Below are 19,532 nucleotides of genomic sequence, written 5' to 3'. Positions count from 1 at the left end.
AAAGAATCTAAGAAGGGCTATCTCCATGTAAGACATGGAATCAAGCTCTTCTAGAGCATGAACCCTAAGCGTCCTGAAGAGGTGGAATACATGAAATAAGTTCCTTATGCATCTGCAATAGGAAGCCTCATGTATGCCATGATGTGCACAAGGCCTGATATCAGTTATGTTGTGAGCATTACAAGTCGATATCAATCAAACCCAAGATCAGAACACTTGGGAGCTGTCAAAACTGTCCTAAAGTACTTAAAGAGAACTAAGGACATGTTCCTGGTGTATAGAGGAACATCGAAATTACAGCTGGAAGCATATACCAACTTGGATTTTCAGTTCGATCCAGACGACAGAAAATCCATTTCTGGATTTGTCCTTACTTTGAATGGTGGAGCAATCAGTTGGAAGAGTTGTAAACAAGATGTTACAGCGAACTCTACAACTGAAGCAGAATAAGTCACAGCATCTATAACTGCCAAGGAAGTCGTATGGATGAGAAAGTTCATATCAGAACTTGGAGTGGTTCCAACTATAAAGTTGCTAGTACCTCTGTATTGTGACAACACTGGGGCCATAGCTCAAGCCAAGGAACCAAGGTCTCATCAGAGGAACAAGCACATCGAACGTCGCTTCCATGTCATCAAAGAATTTATAACAGATGAAGAGGTTAAAATTCTCAAGGTAGCTTCTGTGGATAACACATCTGATCCGTTCACTAAAGCTATGAGTCAAGCCCAAGTAGATAGGCATCTAGAAAAGATGGGTTTTAGGTATATATCTAATTGGCTATAGTACAAGTGGGAGATCGTTAGAAGTATGCCCTAGAGCCAATCATGAGATGTAAACTCTAGGGATATTTCACCTAATTAATGAAGGGCATTATGTTATTTTGAGTAATAATCTTTGTCATTTACTTAACTAACAAGTTCATAGATCTTGAGAAGTAGAAAGTGACTTAAAGAAGTTAAGTTTAGGAGACCTTTATGTACTATGTCTACATCCTAAATTGTTCATGGTCATAGGATAATCAATTGGATATTGATAATCCGCAAAAACCATCATGCACTATATCTGCTCAAGCAGGAGGATGACTCGTCCCAAGTGATTCGTGTGGAGATACTAAGATAAGTGTATGGATGTTCAGTGGAGAATGAATTCACTAAACACAATCAATGGAGAGAGCTTGAATTGAAGTTTTATGTACATGTCAATCGAGATCTCTCAAGTTGGAATAGTGCAAATTAGCCATTGACCTAAGGCACCATGAGCTGTCTCATGGAAGCGTCATGGGCCTTTAGCCATATTGAAGCGTTGTGATCCTCTAGGCATAACCCAAAAAAATGACTAGGGTTCATGATCAATTCATGGAGACATGTGAGTGTACAACAAGGGATCTCTACCTTCAGTAAAGAGGGAGAATGCTCAGAAGATGTGACTAAAAAGTCTTTTGCCAAAGCAACGAGCTAGATTGATAATAGAGATTATGATCATGCCCCAATGAATCACATGAAACTATAGGTCACACTAAGGGCTTGACATGAATTTTATGCCCCAATTAGCATGATCAAGAGCATTGATTAAGAGAAGGACCGTATTGCACAGTAATCTCAACTGAATAGGTTCACAGCCCCATTCTATACTGGCTTGAGCAACCGTGACATATTGCTAGACGTCATTCACAGTTTGTGGAAGCCCTGAGAACAAAGATATAATCTAGTTCTCATAAGGGGAGAATTAAAAGGGAGTTTTAATTCTCAATCGATCAATAAAGAGTTTTGGATCGCTCACTACTTTGCAGATTAGAACCTAATGGATCACACACCGATAAGGTTAGATAAAAGGAAATAAATATGATGTGCATGGACTAGATAATGCTGGAAAAGGGTAATTTGGGCCTAAACTATAAAATCGAGTTCAAGGCCCATTGGGTTAGTTAAGACATGTGGGCATAGTAGGATGACCACATAAGCCCAGGAGACCCAATAGAGAACCCATGGCCGGTTTTACCAAAGGGAGACCACTTGTGTGTCTATTTAAGTGAACTTTGTCTCTTGAGAAAAGTTAGGGTTTTTAGCTAGTTTCAAGAGAGGAGTTAGAACACCATTAAGCTCCTCCCACCTAGCAAAAATCAGCCACGCTAAGAAGTGAACACTAGCATCCTTCCTTCCTAGGTTGCATCATATCCTCCATCTTCCTTAGTGTGGAAAGTTTAGAGATCATCTTCATTGGTGATTTGGTGAACCTATAAGGCCTTCCATAAGGTGATCAACTCAAAGGATGTCAACCTTGAGTAGTGCTTCAAGGGTAAAGTTTCTATTTTCTCTTTCTCTTAGTCTAGAGAGTCTAGGAGTTGAACAATCTAAACCAAGCCTTAAGCTACTTGGGGTTAGTTATGTTATAGCTGAAAGATTAAATTTTAAAGCTTCTGTTTCCTAAGGTTAATTGTAACCTTATCTTTGTGGCTAAATATAACTAGGATTTAATGTGGCTAGGTGACACTAATAGATCTGCGCCCCCATCTCACCCTTTCTCTTCGTCCAACCAAAGATATTTCATTAATCACTTTCCCACATATGGTTGTAGAAGGATCTTCACATTCTTAATTAGTTTAAAAGATTAATAACTTTTTTTTAGTTTATTTTTCATATTGGAGGTGGGCTCTTCTTTCCCACATCACCGAGGTGGGCTCTTCTTTCCCACATCACCCACCTAAATTGGTGGATAATGATCCATGTGTACGAAATTACAAAAATACCCCTGCCATGTCATCAAAGTTAATACACTTTTGGATAGAGTTGATAGCAAGGGCCAAAGTGGGTCCACAAATCTTGGTCAAGTGGGGAAACTGGACCATTTGAAGTTTGGGAGGGAGGGGGGCAAAATGAGCTTGAACTGTAGTTTCAGAGGCATTGCTATAAATAAGCCTTGATACTATAGTCAATTAAAAACATACTAAAATCCTCAAGCCCTCTTTGATTTTGGGTTGATCCTAATATCCTGTGGTGCAAAGCAAGGATATCATTAAAACTCAAGTGGATTAATAAAAGAAAAACTATTTGGAATTTATTAATGACTATGATATGGCCTTCAAAAAGAAAAAATGTTAGCCCCTAAATCGCCATAGCCCTAGAAATAGGCCAAGAGATTGAATTGCCCTAGCATGGAACCATTAGTGCTATAAATAGCGAGAAAGATGAGTTTATTATAATACGTGCCTCAAACAAACTGACTTCAAATTAAACAATTGTTCTCTGAGTGGGAAGCTCGCTCAAATTGGTTCTTTTTGATGCCTTAAAGACAAATAAGGACTTCAATATTTTCCCAGTACATGAACTAAAATCAAAGAAAAGTAAAAGAAAGCAACAAAAAAGTGCCAGAACAACGGGGTTTAGTCGGAATCACGACTATCAGCATTTGAAATCGCTTCCAATCGCCTGAAAGCTCGTCAGAATGCTAGAAAGCATAGTTGTTTTTGGTCCGGCAACAACACCGATAAGATGAAACTGACAACTGGCCGAGAGGCTACAGTATGGTGATAATGCGAACCATCACCGTTTGCAAGAATGGATAACAACATATTTACGAACTTGTCTTCGACATTGAGGGGCTTGGATTTCTTGCAAAACGACAGAACAATTTGTGTCAATGAGGCAATGCACATATTTTTGCATACAGTTCGCAATATAATGATTCCTTAGAAATTTCAACATTCTAAACAAACAGTGTCTAGACAATTTAATATAGTTCTCAAAGCAATATGTCAACTTGGTACGCAGATAATTCAACCTCCAAATATAGAAGTTACACCTCATGAAGTCATGGGGAATCCTAAGTGACACCTATGGTTTAAGATTACTTTACTCTTTGTCATAAATGTGATTAAGTTAACAACTTTTTGTTCTTATTAGATAGTTAAGTAATAACATGTCATGGTTTAATTCTCACTTGGTAGAATTGCATTGATGTTGTTGATGGAACACATATCAGTGCATGGGCTTCTACATCAAAACAAGTTCCGTATTGAGGCAAAAAAGTTCAGATGATAAAAAAAATTATGTGAGCATGTTCGTTTGACATATGGTTCACATATATTTATACGGGATGGGAAGGAATGGCTAATGACTCAAGAGTGTTGATGGATGCAATAAGTAGATAAGAGAACAACTTCTCATTGCCAAAAGAAGGTATAAAATTATTTAAACTTATCAGTTTTCAATATTTTTTATAAATATTTTATAGTATATTAAAATGGAGTAAAATACTTATATGAATTGTTCTTAAATAGGAAAAATATTATCTTATTGATTATGGGTTATGCACCATATCATGAAGAGCATTACCACTTGCGTGATTATAGAGTGAGAGTCAAACATCCAAGAGGGCCAATGAAATTATTCCACTATAGGCATTCATCACTATATAATGTTATTGAACGATGCTTCGGAGTGCTTAAGGGTCTCTTGACTATTATGAAGTTAATACCAAATTATCTAATTAAGAAACAAATACATATTCCTGTTGCTTGTTGTACAATGCACAATATCATTAGAATGCAATCAAGAAATGACATAATAGTTCATCATCAAGCCAATGATCTTCATGTGGTGGATGAAGAAAGCTTTGGGGAGAATCAAGCAGGAGAACACATCCATTTGCACGAGGCCAATGCTAATAAAATGAATGATGTTAGAGATCACATAGTTGTATCAATGTGCCTTGATTATGTACAGAATCATTAGTCTTAGAATTTATTTAATATGTATTATTTAGGACTTGAAGATTAATTGAGCTTGTCGATCATATATTTATGGTATTAAAATATGGATGTTAAAATAGTATGTTTGATATAATTTCAAAATATTTTATCAATATCTTAATTGAAAAAAAATTATTTTAAAAATTTTAACCAAAGAAGTTCTCAAATTTTTAAGATTTAGAAATAGTATTCAAGTTGCATATTAAAAAAAATTTTGAATCTTAAAAAATGGATTTTAGAACTCCTTGTTTAAAAGAAAATATATATCAAGTGCTTAAGTTCTCTATTTGAATAGGTTACCAAAAGCCCTCTATTTTTCTTGCTAAACTTGTGAGTCTTGAACTCCCAAAGAACAAACCTCTCATGCCAAGCCAAGCTTAATCTTGATTCAACCTAGCCATTAAAGTAATGATCATGCATTATTCATATCCTTTGCACAAGTTCAAACTCAAGTTACATCCTTTTGGCACCTTCTCCATTGTATTGTCAAGTAACATCTTTCCAACACCTATTGTATTTGTATGAGCACCTGCAGTGTATTAAGGTTTTGTCCCATTGTTGTTCTCTATCAAAACCCTATATAGAGATAAAATTCTCTTCCATTAATATCTCAATGAGTCATTGAAGTGACCAAAGCACTCCTTAAGGCTCACAATTCTTTCAAAATGTTCTATGGCCTCAAACACAAGAGTGAAGCAGAGCTTGATCCATCCTTTTGATAGTCCAACAAGCCCATTACAGCTCTGCTTTCATTAGCATTTTCAAATGTGACTTCTTTGCTTCTTTTGGCATTGGTTCTTTATTTCCATAATTTGCCTCATTGAAATTTAGTAAGCAAACTTCATAGTCGAAGTTCAAAACATTGTCCACACGATTCGTCCGCAATGGAGGATTTCGTGACGTTAGAGGTCATCAAGCTTCATTATGCGCCAAAAAGTAACAAATCTCCTTTAATTCCAAGACTTAATTGTCTTTCTAATCTCAATCATTGATCATTTGTCCATATTAAGAGGACGCGTTTTAATCCAAGAGAGAACAACTCACCTAAAAATTGTTAGGTCCAAGAGAGACTAGTTAGCCTATAAATGAGCCTACCACTTTACACCCAAGTTCGAGTACCCCTCTACGAAAATTAGATTAATTTAAATTAGTTTAGACTATCTTAAAAAATTAGGAGACTTTAGAAAAACCCAAAGGAGAGAGAAATTTTTTAAAAGAAGCCAAAATGGACAAAATTGCCCTTATTTATTTTTGGATTTCCTAAGGAATTCTTTACATTTGCATGTCTTTAATTTAAAAGTTAAGAGGTTTAGTTTTTTCCAAAAGTGAAAGTTTTTTTGTGGCTAAAATTTAAATTTACTTAAAAAATTTCAACCAAAAAAGAGAAAAAAGACTTTCTTAAAAAAAACCTCTAAAAAAGACTTATCTTAAAAATAAAATAAAATAAAAAATAAAAAAACAGAGCGGGTCAATAAAACCAACCCATCCTTAACATTAGATCCGAACCACCATCTCGGTTACTTGTTCAACCGCTACAATAGTGACACTGACGAGAAATCTTCCTCTCCATTTGTAGGTCTTCCTCCTCCATTTGCTTGCTAGGACTGAGTATGACCACCAATCCATGAAGACGCAAATGAGAAATCCCACGCTTCTCCTTCTTCTCCTTCTTAGTTCTCAGCTCTGCTCAGTTCTCTCCTGGAAAAAAGACGAGTTCAGAAACTGTAACCAAACCCCATTTTGCAAACGAGCCCGAGCCCGCAAACCCAGCTCATCCTCCCTCATAGCCCAAGACGTAGCCATCTTTGACGGTGAGCTCACGGCCAAGCTCTTCCCCGAAAAAACCCAAGAAAACCCAGACGAACAAGATCAAGACCGAATCAAGGCCTTGGTTCTCACTCTTTCTGTTTATCAAGATGGGATCTTAAGGCTCAAGATCGACGAGGACCCCAAACTTGATCCGCCCAAGAAGCGTTTCGAGGTTCCCGATGTGATTTTGCCCGAGTTTTCGAACAAGAAGCTGTGGTTGCAGAAGCTTTCGACGGAGACGATCGGCGGCGATGCCGGTACCTCGACCATCGTCTACTTATTGGACGGCTACGAGGCGGTGCTTCGACATGATCCCTTCGAGGTATACGTGCGTGAAAAGGGAGGTAATCGCGTCATTTCTCTGAATTCTCATGGGTTATTTGAATTTGAACAGTTGAGAGTGAAGAGAGATGGTGAGGAGTGGGAAGAGAGGTTTAAAGGACATACGGATAGGAGGCCCTACGGCCCGCAATCGATTAGTTTTGATGTGTCCTTTTATGGGGCTGATCATGTATATGGGATTCCTGAGCGTGCTACTAGCTTTGCTTTGAAGCCCACAAGAGGTCCTGGGATTGAGGACTCTGAACCCTATAGATTGTTTAACTTAGATGTATTTGAGTATATTCATGAATCCCCATTTGGGCTTTATGGTTCCATACCCTTGATGATTTCCCACGGGAAGTCGCGTGGGACTTCCGGGTTCTTTTGGTTGAATGCTGCTGAAATGCAGATTGATGTTCTCGGGTCTGGCTGGGATGCAGAGTCTGGCATTTCTCTCCCTTCATCGCAGAGTAGGATCGATACTCTTTGGATGAGTGAGGCAGGTATTGTCGATGCGTTCTTTTTTGTTGGACCAGGGCCTAAGGATGTAGTCCGCCAGTATACAAGTGTGACTGGCACACCCGCAATGCCACAGTTGTTTGCTTTGGCCTATCACCAATGCAGGTGGAATTATAGGGATGAGGAGGATGTTGAGCAAGTTGATTCTAAGTTTGATGAGCACGACATTCCGTATGATGTTTTGTGGCTTGATATTGAGCATACAGATGGGAAGAGATATCTTACATGGGATAGGATGCTTTTCCCGCACCCAGAGGAGATGCAGAGGAAGTTAGCTGCTAAGGGTAGGCACATGGTTACGATTGTAGATCCTCATATTAAGCGGGATGACTCATACTTTTTGCACAAGGAGGCCACAGAAAAGCGGTATTATGTTAGGGATGCCACTGGAAAGGATTATGACGGGTGGTGCTGGTCTGGTTCATCGTCATATTTGGATGTGTTGAGGCCAGAAGTTAGGTCCTGGTGGGCTGAAAAATTCTCTTTGGAGAATTATGTTGGTTCAACTCCTTCTCTGTACATCTGGAATGACATGAATGAGCCTTCTGTCTTCAATGGTCCCGAGGTAAGTTACTTAATCCCCACTGTGCCATGCTTTTAGTTGAGATTAGATTTTTCAGGTATATATTTCTGCAGTATTGTTTAAATAGAATGCTTTTTAATGTTGTTCAAGAAGAAACTTGAGCCAAGAAAATATCTCTTGTCTTCAAAATTTTATCAAATTTTTATTGAGGAAAGGTGCTTAGTACACTTTCAGTTACTTATCATGTATTTTTTGAATGAGTGAAAACACTGAATCAATTCACTTCTAAATAGGTTGATTATATAATATACATCTAATTATCATTTGTTTATATGAACATGTATCATCTCTTACCTATGACTCGAGAAATGTGGGAGATCAGAATGTAAGGCCACACATATTAAGTTCAGTCACAATGAAAAAATTTGTTGCAGTATCATCATGAATATATATATATATATATATATATATGATTAGTTTAAGAAGCCACCTACCTTATAATTGTGTAAGGGATTAGATTTGGTTTCATAGAGACATTTTGTGTAAATTGTATCTTCTTGGACTCTCTGCATTCTTAATCTCTAGTTCTTACATAATGTATTAATTGCACCACTAATATCTCTTGTGGAATTTTCATGGAATTTCTTTAACATTATTGTTCTTTTTGTTTTAAGTTTTTTTTTCCCCAACCATATTTCCGTATAGACTGGTCTAAAGGTATATATTAGAATAGCAAACTTTTAATATTCATATTATTCTGACAGGTAAAAGTGGGTCTTTTGGCTTACAGGCCTCTACTGCTATAGTTATGATAAACCAAATCCCTGTTATAACATAATTTGAGTGGGGAAATAATGTAATAATACTACTGCTTCTGACATGATATATTAGAATAATATTTGAGTGTAGGGAGTTGGTGAAATTATGTGAGGTTTGGATAGATGCAATGTAAGAATTGGCCATAGCATTATCTGAAAATCTGCAATGTAATATAAAAATAGCAAATAGGGTGAAGGGGTGAGCTAGTTAGATAAAACAAAAATCAAAAGCAGCTATGATCACGAGCTTGGAGTTGGACTGAAAGGATCTGTAATGGTTGATAAATTGAAAACCATGTTCAAGTGTAAGGAGTGCAAAACTTCATAAGTGAAAATGCTTCAAACATGAAAATGAAAAAAAGAGAAGAATACTTGTAACCAAATGTATGAGTAAATTTAAGAAGTTCCTTATTTTGGAGTTTGAAAGTATGGAACCCACCTTTAGTTGGGAGTAAAAATGTATCAGAGGTAGTGCCTTTCTTGAAAATATTAGTGACTGAAAGAGCAAGATTATAAATTAAACTTTTCATTTGCTCTGTTTGGTTTTTTACGTGGAAGTTTGCATCTATATTTTTCTTGATTTTGTTTTGGTTATGGTCTCAATTCAATAAAAGTGCTGAAAAAGTTTTCTGATCAATTCTTAATTTTTATTTCTTGTATACCTCTCAGCATCTTTGCATCTCATGATTATTGACCATGACCAGGTTACAATGCCTAGAGATGCTTTACATCAAGAAGATGCAGAACATAGAGAGTTACATAATGCCTATGGCTACTACTTCCACATGGCTACAGCAGATGGGCTCGTGAAGCGAGGTGATGGAAGGGATAGACCTTTTGTGTTATCGAGAGCAGTATTTGCTGGAAGTCAAAGGTATGGAGCAATATGGACCGGAGATAATACAGCTGAGTGGGATCACCTGAGGGTTTCAGTTCCAATGATTTTGACTCTTGGTCTTACTGGGATATCATTCTCAGGTACAAAAAAGCAATTTTTCTTGTTGATACAAAATTTATTTTTCAACTGGCACTAATGGCCATAATGTTTCTACAGGTGCTGATGTTGGTGGGTTTTTTGGCAATCCAGAACCTGAGTTGTTAGTTCGTTGGTATCAGTTAGGTGCCTACTATCCATTTTTTAGAGGTCATGCCCATCATGACACCAAAAGGCGAGAACCGTGGTTATTTGGGTAGGATTTCCTTTACTATAAGAGTATCATTGCTATTTCAGGATGCAATTATATATCTGCATTTTTAACTAATTCAGATTTCAAACTTCCCTTTTTCTTTTTCACGAGAACATTCTCAATAATTGGAAGAATATACTATTTATGTTCATTGTTAGGTTTACTTTGCATATTACATCTTTAAAAATTTGCTTCTGTCTGTAATGTTGGAAATGGTTTCTGTTTGCATGCTTTGTTAGAGTGATATTCATTTTGTCTTTCTCGCAAGATTTACAAAGATTTCTTTTCAAAACCTGCCACTTCTTTAAGTGAGTGTCTCTCATTATGACATAAAGAAGTTTCCACTATGATTTCAACTTATACTGATTTGATGTTTCTATCAAAGAAAAATCAAATGTAATATTTGTAGTACTTTTTGGTAGGTAAGTATTCTAAGATGATTAAGCGCCTTTAAATGAAGAGGAGTACTGTGATGCCGATGCAGTATGATGTGATGATGCTACAAGAGGGGTATTAAACAACATGGGTTAAGTTTTGTGGACTTTGGGGTAGAGATAATTATCATCATGGTCTATTGTCTAACTGCTTGGTTGTGCCCCTTTCGAAATCACAACCTTGTTATTCCAGTTCAGTGAAAAAATGAAGAAAAAAAAAAACATGTTATTGTATGATAAAATTTGAGAAAATGTGAAATATTGATGGTACTCATTGTTACCATATTTAGCATTAAAATGAATAAGTGGTTTAAGCATTTCATGAATAGACTTCTTATGATTACTTTAATTATCGGTCTTTACCTTGATCACAGGGATAGAAATACTGAACGTATTAGAGAGGCCATACACATTCGTTACATGTTGCTTCCATATTTCTACACATTATTCAGAGAGGCAAACACAAGTGGTGTTCCAGTTGTTCGTCCATTGTGGATGGAGTTTCCCTCTGAGGAAGCTACTTTCAGCAATGATGAGGCTTTCATGATTGGAAGTAGTCTTCTGGTGCAAGGAATTTATACAGAGGTATTACAACATCCCGATATCTTAATCATTTATTTGGCTTTCTTCTCAACTCACTGTTTTCGTGTTATCCGTTTATTTTTATACTGTTGTGTCATACTGTTTTTTTTATCCCATTGTACAAGCATGCAAGACATGCTTCAGTTTATTTGCCTGGGAAAGAATCCTGGTATGAAGTGAAAACTGGAGTTGCATACAAGGGAGGTAGGACCCATAAGTTGGACGTTAATGAAGAGAGTGTTCCTGCCTTCCAGAGGGCTGGAACCATCATACCGAGGAAAGACCGGTTTCGTCGAAGTTCCACACAGATGGTGAATGATCCATACACTCTGGTATGCCTTTGACTTTAAAGTTTAGGAATAACATATATTATAACTTCTATACATGTCAAATTCTCTTTCCCTTTTGTATTGGTTTTCATGAAAACCTGAAGTTTCTTCTGGTTATTCTCTTTCTTTATCTTTTTTGGTCTCTCTCACCAACACCCTTCCGACGTCAACTCTTCTCATATTAATAAGGAGACCCATAGAAATATGTTAATTGGATGATAGGAAGAACTAAGAACCAAGCAAAAATTGATATATGATATCGTAAGAAGTTAAGAACCAAGCATAAAGAAAAATGGAGTCTGAACTATATTCCTAAATCATGTGGTCGTCTGGATACTTCAGAATCTTTTAATAGTTATTTTAAACAGGATATGACCAAGTGGGAAAACATGTTTTAATCAATCACTACATTTAGTACTACAACATTTGTGAAAGTGAATTTGAACTGTCATCCTGCTTTAAGGATTTTATTAAATACAATTAAATTAAGAAAGCAACAGAACTTAAACATATATTTTCTTAGTCAACGGACACATTCAGGTGAGGGTAGATGAATTGGACCTTGGCTAAGCAGAAGTACGTGATTATCTACTCTGCTCTCACTTTTTACATCCCCCGGTCAAAAGTTGCCTTGAATGCCATAAACAGAAGGTTGTTTTTAGCTCATCTAAACTTTAAATGCTGATTTTGTGGTTTAACTTCAAGAAAACCAGAAAACTTCTGTGATCTTCCACTGAATATTATCAAGGTTTTGCAACGTTAGGAGATAAGAAAATCACAATAACGGCTATGTTTTAATCTCTGAGAGAGAAAGAGAGAGAGAGAGAGAGAGAGAGAGAGAGAGAGTATTCACTTATGTTCCCAAGTGAAAAGAATTTGATTTTGTTGAAAATTGTGTAAATATATGCTGGTTCTCTTTCTATACGTTCTCTTTATCTTAAGATTTTAGGAAACACTGATACATCGGGTAGGTTAGCCGCATAATTAAAGAGCCTTGAAGATTGTATTTCGACCCTATTTCCATTTCAATCAGGACCTAGAGACAATGTTTTGCAGTATACTGTGACAACTTCTTCATGGTGCTATTAGTTTTCAACATCTATGTATCACCTAAGAATTTTGATGATAGGGTGAACAGTTGTCTCGGGGAATTTACTTCCTATGCCAAATTGTATACACCTCCATAACCATTTGACACTGAAGTCAAACTTTGTTGTAGTTTCTCTTTGTAGCACTTGTTTCTATGAAAAAATCCTTTTTTTATTTATGAAAAGCATATGTCAGGTTGGATGGTTTTAATTTTCTTTCTACCTGCTGTAGGTTATAGCACTTAATAGTTCACAAGCAGCTGAAGGTGAACTCTATGTCGATGACGGTAGAAGCTTTGAATTTCAGCAAGGAGCCTATATCCATCGCCGATTTGTATTTTCAGATGGGAAGCTAACATCTCTTAATCTGGCACCCACTCCCCCTGGCCAAGCCCAATTTTCTTCAGAATGCGTCATTGAGAGGATTATTTTGCAAGGACTGTCCACTGGGCAGAAGAGTGCTCTAATTGAACCAGAAAATCAGAAGGCTGAAATTGAAAAGGGTCCACTTCTCCTTCATTCAAGGCAAGGCCCTACTGCGATAACAATCCGCAAGCCTAATGTTCGGATAGTGGATGATTGGGTGATAAAACTGCTTTAACTCATGGAGTGAGCTGATAAACATAATTTGGTAGGACTTTTTGGTTCAAGTATGAGAGTGATCTGTTCCTAGATTAGTAACATTGGAGGAAAACATGAATCTACTTTACATGTCTCAGTTTTTCGGTTATAAATGCATATACATCATCAGCCACTGCATCCTTAAGATATATACATTTCCTTTTTGGGTAACTTTTTGTTGGGATTACCTCAAGTTGGGGTACCTAAATAAACGAGACAAAAAAAGTAGAGTATGTGGAACTGATTCATGAAGACTTTTATTATCTCATGACATTGTGCAACAGAACTCACGTTGCGGTATGAATATAATGATGGTGAAGTAATGTTATACTCTCCTCTTTCCTCAACGCCTATTTAAACTCTTTATCTCTTCATCATTTCTGTTCATTTAATTGAAACCATAGAGTTTGAGAAACACTTAGAAAGGAAGAAGTGGCAGGAGAAATTTGTTTCTTTGTATTATTAACTTGGTCTTGAGTACGAACAAGTGCTGTTTAGAAGAGCTCCTTGTAGGCAGGTGTTACTTATGCTAGCAGGAGATCCTACTTAATACTTATTGTGGCAGCCAGGTGTTACTGTTGAGCGGTGAATATTTACTTTATTACACTATGGTAGTTCATGCTTACAACTCACTTGTGAAGTAGTCCTGGATAATTGGAGTTCTCCAAGTTTCCAATTACATCACAACTTAGGGAAGTTCAGCATTTCGGGTCCTGGTCTTACCTTTGCTGACCGGGTTAGGGCTTTATATTTTAACTAGAGGGAGGGGTAACTGAGGAGGGGCAATCGATTATAGCGAAAACTGAGTTTAGAGTTTAGGGTCTAGTAGATTTCCACCTCTACGAGAGATGTAGTACCCGCGACATTTGGTATTATTCACTGCCTAAATGTCCTTAAGACTGCCACATATCTTTGGTTTTTGGGTCAGAAACAGTGCTTTCATTCCTGAGAGGAACAAACAAGGAAGTCCAAGCCACAGGGGGACAACAAAACCAAAATGCAATACAATAGACAGACTTGGAGGGGAAGAAGAAAGACACAGCAGCACTAGTATCCACCGCGTCCATAGTCCGTTGTCTTAGCTCAACGATTTCACCATAAAATCGAGCATTAGACAAAACATTATGGTTGATATACTATTATTCCTTGAAGCAATTGATCCCTTTTTGAATCTAAAAGAAAAGTGTAGAATTGAAAATGGAGGTCATCCCTCTCTTGTATTGATTTATATATTAATAGTCTCCCGATTATAAATATAAAGCTTAGATTTATAAGAAAAGTGGTCAATCGAATCTGAGCTCTCCTCCATTGCTTTAAAAAAGCTGCAACTGATCGCCATTGCTAGTTAGTAATTACTATTATGGAATGTGAGAGCTTTTTGGCTACAAAGAAATAAATTCTAATGATTTGAATTTGAAAATGGGCACATGGTGATAGATATATATCAGCAAGTTGTGCTAATATTCAAGTGGTGCAAATTCACCAGAATCTCTTGTAGACAAAATTAGGGGCTCGTAGCTATGCAAATCCATTCCCTATATATATGCGATCGGACGCAGAATCTTAATAAACCAAATGAAGGCCAGTGCATGCTCAATACTCATGCCGGGAGACCCACCAGTGGATTTGGTGCTGAAAACCTTCAAGCCACTTTGAATGGTCCTTCTCCTTCATCTGGTGTCAAGCTTCCCATAATGATGAGTTCCAACGTGCAGTGTCACAATCAAGTGTTCACTAATCACGAAACAATATAATCAAAAGGGACATTATGTGATGTGAGCAATGCTAACCAAGTTGATATGCCGCACTATACATGATATATACTCTATTGAGGACACCCTATAGGGCATACTACAAAAAAAATTCAATGATCCGAACCATCTATTTTTGAAGTCTACATTCATAAATCATCTTTGCAAAAAATTATACAAATGAGAAACAGTTTCGACATCTAATTGTGTCCTACAAAATTAATGAATATGGTGTTTCAAGAAAGTACTTAAATTTCAATAATTTAATTGAGTGGTCAAATGATATCAGATTCAAGTGATTTTTTTGAATGAATATCTACGAAATAAAATGTTTGAATTAGTGAAATACAATGCAGAGTGAGCCCTAAAAAAGTATCTTTTAAATAAGTTTATTTTTTAAAGAATCCCTCAACTAAATCGTTCTCTATATATATAATTGGCTTCGATATTGATTACAAACTTTTGGGCTTCTTGTCTCCACTGACGCCTACTCCATTGATTTACTGACTATCGGTTGAACAAATGAATCCAGTTGGAACAGTTCGACAATGGTAAAGATCGAGTGGTAGAGAAAAGAGAGGAGGACATGAAGAAGAAGGGCGGCGATGAAGAGGAGAGAGATAGATGGGGAGGAGAAGAAACGGCTAGAGACAAAAAAAAAAAGAAAAGATACGAGAGTGGATGAGTGAAGCTGCTGTGAATCAGAGAGATGTTTTTTATAATATTTTTAAATTTCTTTCAGAAGTCATTAAATACCATGGTTGTACATACATTTAACATCAAAGCCAAGTAGTCCACTTGAGGACCTCATTTGGATCCCCAAAAAGTGCATAGTTTTGCAATATTTTGATAACACAAAACTTGCTTGGTTTGGTTCATTGAAATGAAGGTTTTAGACATTTTCAATCGTGACTGAGCTGACTTATAACGATTCAGTTTATGGACCAAAAGCTAAAAATTGAGTTAAAAATACCCAACCAACACATCCGGTTCAATCGGTTTGGAGGTTCAAAATTTCTAGCCCTAGATATGGCTATGGAGGGAAATCGATTTTAATGACCCCTAATATGTGGATGGACTTGACGTATGTAGTAAGTTGCAACACTTTTTCAGAGTTTAGATAATAAATAGTAGAAATTTAAGGGAATAAAATTTTAAATAATACTCATACACATGGCTAAAAATTTAGGAGATGTTCCTACATATTTCATTTTCTTTTCCTTTTAACAAAATTATTTATTTTACCTTTTTGTTCTATGTGGCAAAACATGGACGAATCATTAAACCACATCATCATTTGAGAAGAAAAAAAAACGTGCCACGTCATGTAGCATGAAATCTTGCCACGTCATCATTTGATAGAGTATTTTACGGAATGATTGACGGATGTATGAAAATTGAAGAAATGTCAAACTTTGGATATGAAGTTGATACGAAATAAACCTTTATGTAATAAAGTCTGAATTTCGGGAAATTTTCAGGTAGTAAAATGAAATTTACTCTTCTTTTTTTTTTTTCCTAAAAATCATAATGTAAGGATAATAATGGTATTTCACACATCAACTGGTCCTTTTTGGGCTTTTATTTCAATTTATAGCTTTTAGTGTTTATATCTAAAATCAATGCAAGAAATGGGTTTTATTATAAATTTCTCAACAATTTATTAGCTTATTATCCAATCTAGGCTAAAGAATTGCTTGATATATACTATTTTGCTATATCTTACGAGCGATGTTGGAGATGAGATATTCAAATACAAGACCTTGGGTACAACAATGATAACTACTCTTAACCATATGATAAACTCATTGTTTTAGGTATGAAAAATAAACATGGTTACTCCAATTCCACATGAAAAATATGTATATTTGAGTAAGTGTGCTTAGTTATAAGAACATTAATCTGGGATAGGTTATAAATTAAAGTGCATGTCTCTTTCTCACAGCCTACCACATACCTTCATAATTGACCATTTGAGGACTCCTTACCTACTTTGTAATCAGAAAGAGAAGTTGAAGATATGCTTCCCGAGTACCCACTAAATGATAAGAGCACTTTTATAGTGAAAATGAATAGGCTATCTCTCCTCAGTAATTTGCATGAAAAGGTGTAAGAATCAGATGCTACAACCTTATTTGCTTTAAGAATTCAAACAAGATTGATTAATGGTCATTACATTTTTAGGCTTTTTAGTGGTAGGCCCCAAATATAAAATCTTTTTACTAGTAAACGTAAATACTACTCCTATTTTCCATCCAAAACAGAGAAAAGAAAAAATATCACAATTGTTTTCAGCTCCATTGCATTAGAGTATCTACAATAGTGTTTAATAGTTCAACGCAATAAATTGAATTATTTTGGCATTTATTGAATTGAATTGCATTTTTACTTGCAATGATACAGTTCAATAGCTTCCGATCAATAATTATATCTTCTTACATGATATTTTTCATACTCAAATAAAATAAAATGGATAAATTTAATAACAATAAAAATTGTACCATTGAAATATTCTCAAATAGATCTTTTAAAAAATACCAATTTTGAATATATTTGTAGAAAAAAAAATTAATTTCGTGCCAAACTTGTATTTTTTGATTTTTTTTCTCAAAAATATAGGCAAAGAGAGGTATCATGCAATTCAATAGAGAGGTGGGTCTCATGATTAGCCTATTGTAATGCATTAATTGTAGTTTTTTTTTTAATTTTTAATTGGCATGTGAGTTTTATGGTTAGCCTATTGCAATTGCAATAGTTGTTCATCACATAACACCCTCTATTGCAATTGCATCTATTGTAATTAACTAAATTACACCATTACAAGTAAGATTTTACTGTTTTAGTTCAATTTCATGCAATAAAATTGCATTGATCTTAACCATTACAAATGCTCTTAGGTATTTCATGCAATGATTTTCATAATCTCTTGCACCAAATAAGAGATATAATATGGAGGATGGGATTAACTACACTATTTTGAATGTATATACGTAAAAAAATTTAGATTCATTCATATTTCTAAATTATGTATCTAAGAATATTGATGTATCTATAATTTATCTGTGTATATTTAAAAATAATGTACCTAAAATGGCTACAATCAAAATTCAATGTAATACTTGGGTTTAATGAAAAATATATATCTAATAATCAAAATTTAGCTACCAACGGGGGTCTAACCCAGTAAAAAATGACATTAACTTGCACACCAATGTTCTCAACTTCAAATCCTACATATCGTCATTACTAGACAAGCCACCATATTTATGTGTAAAATAGTTTTTGTGAAACTTGTGTACCTCTATCATGACTCTTTAATGTAATAGGACCAAGCACACAAGTCACTTAGAAAAAAGCAAAGAAAAAGAATAAAAAAACCATGATACATTGTTTGATGCTAACATGAATAACCAATCAAAACACATAAAGATGAAACCAAATATAAGGAACAAGGAGCACAGATTCTTCACTTTCAGTAAAAATGGGAAGCTATCCACATGAGATACCAACGCAAAAGCAACCTTTAGTAAGATATACACTAAAAAAAAGTTATCTTTTATCAATTATTTTAAGCTTTAGCGCCAAAGGGGAGTGATGAATTTGACTTCTTACCCCATCCTTTTTATTTTTTTGGGTTTCAAATTATCAAATATATAGTTGGCTTCAATATTCGTGTTCATTATAAAGGGAGAAGGGTACAAAAGCCTGCAATAATGCAGGCACCAAACTCACTATGCTATGTCCCATGGGTTACAGTATTGGCATCTGAAATGATATGCCAAAAGAGGTTTATCAAACCATTATGTGTTTCGTCCAAAAAATACTAATCAAACCATATCTTTTCTATTTAACTTTATGATTCCTTAGGTCCTGTTTAGTATCCTACTAAAAAAAAAAGTAAATTTAAAATTTTTGATTCTTTTTAAAAACATGAGTTTTCAAATAGTGATTTTAAGATCTAAAAACTTGGTTGGTATTGAACTCCAAATTATTTTTAAGATCTAAAAAAATTGAAACTAAATTCAGAAAATCAAAAATCCTAAATTCCCAAATTGAAATTAACAAAAGAAAAGGAGAGAGGGAGAGAGAGAGACGAGAGGGAGGAGAGATAGAGACGAGAGAGAGAGAGAGAGAGAGAGAGAGAGAGAGAGAGAGAGAGAGAGAGAGAGAGAGAGAGAGAGAGTGTGTGTGTGTGTGTGGAGAGAGGGAGGAGAGAGACACTAGAGAGAAAGCGTAGAGTGGGGGAGGAGAGAGAAAAAAAAAAGGTAAAACCTCTTTTTTTTTTTTTGTTTTAAATAATATGGGTGTTTTTGAGTTTTTAAAAATGGGTCTGCCAAATGGATTTTTGTGGCTTTAGACTTAAATTTGTTTTTGAGTTTAAAAAATTAGATCCAAGTAGGATACGAAACAGACCTTTTTAATTAGATTTTGTTTAATTATTAAGGTATCATACTATTGAAAGATTCTTATTTTAACCCATTTTTCGTCATGCATGTATGTGATCTTTCCCTTACCACTCGAACTGACCTCGATAGCATTTAGTGTTCTAGGTGTATTTTGCGATTAATCATTGCTCATGAGAGCTTGAGTTAGTAGTTAGTATCAAATATAACAAGATTATTAATCCGCAGTTCTATGTTTGCATAGAAACTTAATTCAGAATTAATATATATATATATATTTATAAAAAAAATACTGAGAAAGATTTTTCCGACATGCAATTTTTTGCCATTCACAAGGTCAAGCTAGCTAGTAGCTATATATTCTTTCATGTCACGTTGACATGTGTGGTAGGCCCAA

General features: G+C 35.5%; 1 protein-coding gene across 1 annotated transcript; it reads left to right on the top strand.

The window, feature by feature from the left end:
- Window positions 6,174–13,324, top strand: LOC18779859 (probable glucan 1,3-alpha-glucosidase). The gene is made up of 6 exons (XM_007213609.2): window positions 6,174–7,964; window positions 9,445–9,718; window positions 9,795–9,930; window positions 10,736–10,946; window positions 11,069–11,275; window positions 12,593–13,324. Exons 1-6 carry the CDS (start codon window positions 6,375–6,377, stop codon window positions 12,959–12,961), a joined length of 2,787 nt encoding a protein of 928 aa, XP_007213671.1. The 5' UTR covers window positions 6,174–6,374; the 3' UTR covers window positions 12,962–13,324.

This window comes from Prunus persica, chromosome G4 (assembly GCF_000346465.2).
Source record: "Prunus persica cultivar Lovell chromosome G4, Prunus_persica_NCBIv2, whole genome shotgun sequence".
NCBI classification, from domain to species: Eukaryota; Viridiplantae; Streptophyta; class Magnoliopsida; order Rosales; family Rosaceae; genus Prunus; species Prunus persica.
Note: the sequence above shows the minus strand (reverse complement) of the source record. Positions and strands in the feature narration are given on the sequence as shown.

What these genes read in the sequence shown, in the direction of transcription:
- LOC18779859 (XM_007213609.2), top strand. Translation starts at nt 6,375, where the DNA reads ATGAAGACGCAAATGAGAAATCCCACGCTTCTCCTTCTTCTCCTTCTT. An exon ending in TACTGGGATATCATTCTCAG is followed by an intron (nt 9,719 to 9,794) that starts GTACAAAAAAGC and finishes ATGTTTCTACAG; the next exon opens with GTGCTGATGTTGGTGGGTTT. An exon ending in CGAGAACCGTGGTTATTTGG is followed by an intron (nt 9,931 to 10,735) that starts GTAGGATTTCCT and finishes CCTTGATCACAG; the next exon opens with GGATAGAAATACTGAACGTA.